General features: G+C 38.4%; 1 protein-coding gene across 4 annotated transcripts in view; it reads left to right on the top strand.

Moving 5' to 3' along the window:
- Positions 1-8,358, top strand: part of LOC107092695 (AP2-associated protein kinase 1-like) — a 32,939-nt gene extending 24,581 nt beyond the window's left edge. The window contains exons 19-20 of one of the 4 annotated variants that reach the window (XM_015387299.1): positions 1,505-1,591; positions 7,708-8,358. In XM_015387299.1, the coding sequence (XP_015242785.1) occupies positions 1,505-1,591; positions 7,708-8,342 (722 nt within the window). In that variant the 3' untranslated portion in view covers positions 8,343-8,358. Of the gene's footprint in view, positions 1-1,483; positions 1,592-1,861; positions 3,544-7,707 lie in introns of those variants that run through there. The other 3 variants (XM_015387298.1, XM_015387301.1, XM_015387300.1) reach the window with 3 other exon arrangements.
- Positions 8,359-9,247: the final 889 nt, after the last annotated feature.

The following is a 9,247-nucleotide window of genomic DNA, read 5'->3' as shown; positions in this document are numbered from 1 at the left end:
CTAGTAAAGGGCCCCTGACTCCATACTCCTGGAGCACCCACCACAGGGCAGCACGAGGGACACTTTCGAATGCCTTCTCCAAGTCCTCAAAACACATGTGGACTGGTTAGGCAAACTCCCATGAACCCTCAAGCACCCTGCAGAGGGTGTAGAGTTGGTCCACCGTTCCACGGCCAGGACGAAAACCACACTGCTCCTCCTGCACCCGAGGTTCGACAACAGCCGGACTCTCCTCTCCAGCACCCTGGCATAGGCATTTCCGGGGACGCTGAGAAGTGTGATTCCCCGATAGTTGGAACACACCCTCCGGTCCCCCTTGTTATGGAGGGGAACCACCACCCCAGTCTGCCAATCCAGGGGGGACTGTCCCCGACCTCCACACGATGTTGAAGAGACGTGTCAACCACGATAGCCCGACAACATCCAGAGCTCTGAGATACTCAGGACGGATCTCGTCCACCCCCGAAGCCTTGCCACCGTGGAGTTTTTGACTACCTCGGTGACTTCAGCCTGGGTGATGAACGAATCCAGCCCCAAGCACCTCGTCTCTTCTTCCCCCACGGAAGGCGTGTCTGTCGGGTTGAGGAGATCCTCAAAGTATTCCTAAATACAATAATTACCTTTTATTTTTGTAATCTGTCACCTAAAACAATCAGGTGGAATGTGAAAAAACTAAAATTAGTAGTAGAACTAATACATACTATAAATAGGAACTAATGGCAAATATCAAACCCACTAAGAACTTAATAAAAACCAACTAAATTTGTGGAAATAAATAGTAAAAAACTAGACTGAGAAGTGATTGTAACCTTAAGGGGACTATTATTATGGAGGTAAAAATCCAAATCTCTTGGACACCGAGCTGCAGCTAAAGGTGAGATTTCTGGATTTGTCACTACATGACAACTGCATTCGTTGAAAAAAAATTTCATGGTTGCTAGTGATGCATGTGTTCTTCTCCTACCATCACAAACTCAAATGTCTGCAACTTGAACTCAGATCATTTCCTTTGTTCAGATCAGTCTAATACGTTTCAGGTCTTTGTTTCACAACATTTAACACGTGGCCATAAATTCCCTATGAATGATTACTGTCTTTTGGCATTATATAGATTGGTCTGCCCAGATAACAGGTGGATCACACATTCAGAGCTCACACCGGTTGCCTTTCAATCTCACAGAAAACAGGGCGACATCATTGTGATATCAACAATCTTCAGACTGTGTTAAATTGTAAAATCCATGTTCTCCATTATGACGTGCTTTAGGGCTTTAGATCTCAGTTCTTGGCTGGTAAACTATAGTATTTAAATACCGTTGACTCTACCAACTCTGCATCACAGTCTGACTGCAGTGATTCAATTTCATAATAGGTATCAGACAGGATGTTAACATCTGCAGCAGCAGATGTATTTGTCTTGAAAAGGCAGTTTTTTTTTTTTTTTTTTGCTTTGTTGGTCTAAACTTTATTTGATCATCTTCAGACTCGTCTCTCCTGATCTCAGACTTTGAAACCCAGCCGACCAGCGCAGAGGCTGCTACAGAGGATGACTTTGATCCCATTCCCGTCACAGGCCGAAAGAATTCCCAAGGTACGTCATTAAGGTTTCTTTTAGAAAGAAGTAGATGGATCTTTTGATTGAAATTAGAAGGTTTAGATCTAATCATTAAAATGAGAACACAGGAATGTAATTGTTAGAAGAAAAAAGGCTGTAGCTGTAATTGGGTGAATTCTTTCTTCTCACTTCTGTTTCCTGCTTTCCTTGCCTATTGTGACTCCCACTCCTTTGCTTTCTCCTATCTCCCCCTACCTCTGTTTTCCTGTACTCGTGTTGTTTCCCTCCCCTTGTCTGTCCGGCCAGTTTCAGGAGGCCACTCGCGCAGTAACAGTGGTGGCTCTGAATCCAGCCTGCCAAGCTTGGCCCGCTCCCTGATGCTGGTGGACCAGCTCATCGACTTGTAGATGGCCCCCATTTTCCTCCTTCGTAGAAGCTGTAACTCTGGATAATAGTCCGGCATAGCATAACAATCAGCAGTGTTGATATGGATAGCTCCCTGCACCCCCCTGACTTCCCCCTTCATCATAGAAACATCCCTCGCCTGTCAGCGCTTTTTCATTCCTGCTTTCTTTCATCGATAGTCCGCCATCTCTTCACGCTAACATTTCAGCTTTGCTCTCGTCACCTTGCATTATTTATGATCCGTTTTAGAACAAGCAGCCATTCACCGTCCATTTAAAGACGAGTCATGGTAGTTCCTTTGTCAATCAGGATAAAAACTATCAGTTTATTTGAAGAATACTGCATTATGTCTAATAGCAAACAAAAAAGATCATTGTCGTATTGTAAAATAGGCATAGTTCTAAGTGGTCGTAGTTCTCGTGCACAAGTGAATTTGTTGTCGTTTGCCTTCTTAGATTTTCCTCCCTGAGTTTATTTGCACAGAAAATTAAAACATGGAAAAGTTTAGAGCGCACTTATTCAGATGAGGTTTATTTGAAACAACAAAGCCCAAACGTTTCTGAATCTGAAGCCTGATTTCTACGGATGCAAAATGTTGAACTTCTTGGAGCTCTTGTTGGAGGATATTTACAACTTTGAAGCTGCTGTGGTTAAGAGTGTAAATATGTGAATGTCCATCCTAGAAGCGGAGGAGTCATAACACAAAATGTTGAAGTAATCTGAGAAGCAATGAGAACAACAATGCAAATATTAAATATAGCACTCCATAATTATTGGTTACCCTACTGAAGATTGTTTTTTAAAACAAGAAAAAAGCTTAGAAATATTTTTTCTATGTAGAGGGTCAAATGCCTCTTTTCCATTGCTAACTTATCTACTCAGGTCAGGTCAGTTAAATTCAGATTAATTCATTTTCTATTACAAATATGTTGTATCGTGGTGAGGGGGGATCTTTAATAGCAAGATGGCCCTACGGTCTGGCATGATGTGGTCTGTAGCGACACAGTAGCCTGCTCCATTTATGGCTGTGGTGAGACTCAGAGGGAAAGAGAAGAGCCAAAGGAAGGCCGGAGCTCCTAAATGAGGAAACCTAGATATGTAAAGGACAAAGAGAAGCAATGCATTAACAGTGGTATTATGCCACAGTTTCAGTAGTACTAAGCTTTTAGTTGTTTTGCTCTGATAGTAGATAGCTTTGATTGTTTACTGATTTAAAGGTTTACCAGGGTTTTTAGAAAGCATCTCTTCTGTGTTTCAAAGGCCTTTAGTGGGAAAGTTTATTTTTAGGTTATCGTACCTATTGCTATTTGACACATGCCTAGATTTCAGTGAAATCGCTTATTTTCTTGTCTTTTCCAATAAGAAAATTAATAAAATTGTGCCTCTGGACACAATATTTTTACGCACCAGGGAAAAACAACAACCTGTATTGCTAATAAATACTCATTTTATAAATCAAAAATCAAAAATGTGCATTGGTGTGAGCGGATGATTTAATTATTTCTGACCATGGACACTGCTGACTAAGCAACTCAAATGAAAGTTGATCAAAGCATTTTCTGTTTAACATTACGCTGCCCAAATAAAAATAAACAGATGTGAAGACATCTTCAGCAGGAGTGCCGATAATTATGCAGTGCTGTAGTTCCAGCCATTCAGTATAAAAAATATTTGCTTCAACCTTTTCTACCTTGCTTTCTTTTAAAGACTTAAAGTTATTTTCCTAAAGAAAGGATGCATCAGAACTAAATCAGAAATCAGGGGGTTGATAGTGTGCCAATTCCATCGAAATGCATGAAATCTGGATTTAAATGCTTAAGAAAAACTAACAACAATAGAACCTAGCAGAGAAATAGTAGCAATTAAAAATAAGTATAACGCACTCAGTTCATTTTCTTGGCACCTACAGAGATAAGGCATACATTTTTCACACACTGTTGTTTTTGCACATTAAATCCACATTGTGCAATCCCTCCTACATTCCGCCCATTTGTTTACTCCTTATTTATGTAAATAGATATCTTCAGTCTCTTATCCAGATCGTATATATGGAGTCATTGTCATAAAGCTTTACATGTGAAAGACATATTGCTTTATGTATGAATGTGTTGTACATGCCATATATATATATATATATATATATATATATATATATATATATATATATATATATATATATATATATATATCATTGTTTTCCTGTTAATACATGTTAATATGAATAGAGTGTTAGAGAATGAATGTAAGAAATAGATATTAGTCTATATTAAAAATATATATATGATTCTTAACATCATTATTGTTGGATAATGTTAAAGAATATCTGAAAATGTTATTCCTCTGTGCAGACGTGTGATCTTTTTATTTTTCTTCTGGGTTATAAATACTTGTAGACTGTCAGTATGTTGAGATGTATAGATGATATTCCTGGTCTGTTCAGCCTGTGAGATGAGGCTCCAACCCATGTCTTATTCCACTGTTGTGAAAAGAGAAGAGATCCTGTGTTCCACCCGTTTTCATGGACGGGTTGATTGATTTATTTGCATTCCAAGCCGTCTGGTGAAGAAGGGAATTCCGTGCAATTATTTTTCTTTGGTCCCACTTCATTTGAGTTTGGGCTTTTCAAGGTTTCTCCAGTTTATTTTAGTGATCACAGGATTCATATCAAAAAGCATGGCAGTGGTGTTGGATGTTACAATCCCATGCCGTTGGTATTCAGTGTGTAAAGTGTAAAGTGTGTGTGGACCCTGAAGTGTCGGGAGTGTATTTTGTTTGTTTTTTTCCCAATAGTCTTAGTGTGTTATTTGCTGCAGAAATGGCATTGATCAGCTTGTCCTTAAATCTCCTCTGGAAGCACAGACCTTCATCTCTCCTAAATTCTCTCAGGTAGTCGGAGCTGCATCTCATGCAGGACGCCGACTTACTATCCCCTGTCCTCTGGAAATATGCGTTCATTTTAACGGTTTACAGAATCATCTTGTATTTAATGTTCTCGGAGCTCTGAAGGATGTTGCTCTGAAGGTATAGCACTTCTACTCAAGCTAAAGTTTGATTTTTACACGGCATCATAATCATTATCAAAGGTCAGAACTGTATGGATGTTTCTGTAGGATAAAATAAATGCTTCATGCATCTTATGCATGACTACAATAAAAAAAAAACCTACTGTCACTTGCTTATTTTTCTTTGATATTATTTTCAATTAAGAAACGAAAAAAGCACAAGATTTACTTTTGGAATTTCAGAGGAGGAAAAAGATATATCAAAATATCTTTGTTTTACGTTAATAAAGTGCCCAAGGTTAAGGTACGTGCAATATTGTTTGACATATAGCTAGTTTTAAAATTATGAGTGTTTAGATTAGAGAAATTACTTTCGTCCTGAAGTCTACAACCCAGGATTTGTGCCAAAAGGATCAAGGATTAAATGACCGACGCAGATGTTGGGAACATGTATCTGTATACTGCAGTAAGTTTGGGTAAAAAAGGCAACACCTTTGTTTTGACCCAAAAGAAAACCACAGGAAGACATCTTGAAAGCCTCATTATATATATACCAGAGTTGCTGCATGCATGGTTTTAAGGCTTAATGTAACCAAGCAATCCTGTTTCTGATTCTTCTGCCAAACATCAGTCATCTGCAGTTCCTTTCCAAACCTATGCAAGTCCCCAAGCTTTTCCCCTATAAGCATTAGTGTGATGTTGTAATTACTAAACCCAGGTGAGACTAGTACCTGGTGTGAAACGGAAGCCCCAGATTATTATTTTTTTCTGTTATCTCCAAAAAGAAAAATGAAAGCTGTCAGTCATGTGATATTATCAAGTGTTTTTTGAGATGCCTCTTTGTCATTATGGCCCAAACCTGCATCAGAGCTGTGATACTGTGTGATCCTATTTTTTGTGAGATAATTTAAAATTATAAAGCGATGGCTAATAAAGTACAAATGTGAATGTTGACTTTTCGACCTCTGATTCTTACATTGCTCAAAGCACTTATTGACAAACCCAGAACCACAGAGAGTTTGGATTACAGAGCTTGGCTGAGGTACGTCAATTGATTTACATCTTATGTGATCAAGCAACACAAAGTAGTGCACACACTGTACATGGTGTCGTTTTCATCGGCCATAGTCCATAGAGGAATTGAACATGATGTTTATTGACTTAAGCAGGAACATATAAAGGTTACAGTTTTACACTATTATTGTAACTCTTATCATAACTTGCGTGTTTTTTCATCACCTTTACTACAGATATATATGTTAGAGCAAAAAAATCATACAACTGTCTTCATCATCCTTTCTTAACTTCACCCCTTTACTTAAATCAAAAACAAACCTCACAACGTTTAATTCCCACATGCTTTAAAATACCAAACATGGATTTTCAATCCCAAAATTGAAAATCTGATTTCAATCTGTTTGTAAACGTCCTGACTCTACTGGGTGTTTCACTATTGCTTTTATTTTAAATGTAGAACCTTCACACCGCTTGGTGTCACATGGTTAGCTGCAGTGAGGTTCATGCCGTGCTGATCTGTGAGTTTACTGATCTGACATGCAAACAGCTTTGGCTGCTATCAGCTCAGCCTCTCTAAGCAAAATTAAACCAAACAACCTTTTCTCACATTACGTAATTTTCTAATGCACCCAAGTTGCATGTTTAGGTTTGGTTTCTATGGGAAGTGCTGGTACCTTTTCTGCTCACAGAACTGGATCAGATCATGTTAGGTGTAGACTTATTTTAGAACTGTATTACTAAAAAAATAACTGCAAAACACAAAACTAATGGCACAGGTGTCAACACATAGATTTCTGAAAGATAGCTGTTTCACTACAGTTACAGCTAAATGTCTTTTTGGGATAAGTTTCTACCAACTTAACACATTTATTAGCCAAAAAAATCAGATTATATAAGCTTCTGTCTGAGGCGGATATAATTTGATGATAGTTAGTAGTTATTTTTAGTTCTTTTCTATTTTTATAAATTATATTTTATTAAATGTGTTTATTTTATTAATTTATTTTACAGTATTTTGGATCAAGTGACTGGTCAGAAGAGCTGGTGGAGTTCTTGCAGCATAATGTGCCTTAAATCCGACTCCTGCTCCATCTAATCTATGAATCAGGCCCATTTTCACTGATACCTGATCTAGAATTTTCATCAACATTGAAAACAATAGAAATATTATCAGATCGGTACATCTTTAATTCAAATCGATGTGTTAGAGTTCTATTTTCCTTTATATTGCTGGAAAAACTTGTCTGTGCAATATTGCAATATTAAAATAATTGTTACTGTCGTTGCTTCTAAATAATGTTTGGTGGACATGGCTGAAGCTAAAGCAAAAAACTGTTTAAATAGTAACATTTCTGGCTTGGATTGTCCTGTAAATCAATGCAGGTAAGACCTTATATGTGCAATGTTTGTCTGCAGTTAGTTTATAGTGCAAAGCGACTCAGACTAAAATAATAAACTATTCAATCATTTTAATTCTCAGATTTTGACAAATAAAAAAACAAACATGTTGGTAAAGATTATTATTCCCCAGACTTTAAGAAGAAAATAAATGTTACATTGAATTGCTTTTTTGGGACTTTCCTACAACTAATGCTTCTTTTAGTTTATGGTTTTATCTACTTGATCTGCCTTAAAAGTTACTTATATTTGATATAATTTGAACAACACTTTCAATGATTGAATTTCTTGTTATAAATGTCACCCTTCTTCTTTTCATTGCAAACACAGACCTGCAGAGGGAGCTCACCTGGAACAAACATCACACTGCTCGCATTGAGGCTCCTGGGCAGAAGATCCATCAGAGCACCACTCTATGTGCCCCTAACAAAGACAAGTTGCTGTCAGATGAATGTGGTGCTCAGCCCCGCCTTGCACACGCTCCCAGCTCTATCCCTCATTTCATACCTGTTAAAGGAGAATCCCAGAGCCCCTCTTCAAACAGCCAGATGATATCTGATGTCTTTCAGCTGTTCCCGTTTAAAGGACAGAAAGAAGGAAATGGGGCAGCACTCAGTGGCTCCGCCCTTTCTGCTGAAGCATCAGATGTTTTCCTGCTGGCACCGTTTGGAAAGCGACAGGAAACCAACAAAAATGCTCCAGATAACACTCACATATCCAGGCCCGGGGCAAAGCAAGTCAAGAACAGCAACAAGTGTCTCCCCGGTGCCTTTTTACACACAGAGGCCCCTCTGCTGCAGCAGCCCGTGGCGGTGCACCGTGTCATCTCCAGGATTGGTCAGCAGGCCGCTGTGGGCTCAGTGGCAGTGGGGCCACTGCATTCCTGGACCATAGTGGGGAAAACTGTGGATGACCCCTTCACTGCTGCACCTTTTCAACCCAGATACTCACAAGGGAAACCTTAAGTTTTATTTTCTGTTTTAAAAAATGCCATTTCAGATGAAGATGCCAAAATATTGTTTAGCTGCAGTATTACCAGAATCCCAAATGCAGTGTCAGCATTGTTACAATTAAAGCTCCTACCTCACTTATGTAATCTGCTGTCAGTCACCATATGAGCAGTTTAAACGCCTAAACTCATTCAAAAATCCCACAAAATTTATCGAGAATGCTCAACCCTAACCGTTTCCTCACAAATTTCTTATTTTTGTAAGTCAATGTTATATCTCATGTTATGAGTCAAGTCCTAAAAAGGTGAAATAAACCACGAAAGACCCAAATTGAGGAGACGTTGCTCTAAAGGAGTGTAGGCTGACTTATGAACTCAGAGATTGTGTGTTTATTTAAGATGTGTTCTTTCACTTTTTTAGCCAATACTTTGGCTCAGATTTAGAAGAAAAGAGGATAAATTTGTATCGCATCATGCCAGAAAACATCTGTAGCTTGGCAGTGTGAAGTTTAAGCATGGCAGTTCCTGCTGGAAGCTTATTTCATTTCGTTTACATATCAACTACAGATAGTGCCTTGATTATCAGAATTATGAGATCTACCAAATGTTCGCAGTCCTCCTCCAACAGAATTCGCTATCAAAGTTGGAGGCTTATCATTTAACCGTGAGCCAAAGAAATGTTTCTGTTTCTATAAGCACTTTTTTAATCGACATTTTCCAAAATTCCCAGCAGCCCAGTAGAGAGCTGGAAACAGTCAGTATTAAGTTACTTGAAGCTTAGTTTACATCCCCAGTTAAACTGACATAAACACAGTTCAGTGTATGTTATTTAAATTCTGTCTTATCTATAAAAACTACTTTCTTAATGGAGTTGGTTCATTTTTTTTTTTCGCATTATGTGGTTTTTATTCTGTTTTATTT

This window comes from Cyprinodon variegatus, unplaced genomic scaffold, assembly GCF_000732505.1.
Source record: "Cyprinodon variegatus isolate N-32 unplaced genomic scaffold, C_variegatus-1.0 Scaffold390, whole genome shotgun sequence".
In the NCBI taxonomy this organism is placed as follows: Eukaryota; Metazoa; Chordata; class Actinopteri; order Cyprinodontiformes; family Cyprinodontidae; genus Cyprinodon; species Cyprinodon variegatus.
Note: the sequence above shows the minus strand (reverse complement) of the source record. Positions and strands in the feature narration are given on the sequence as shown.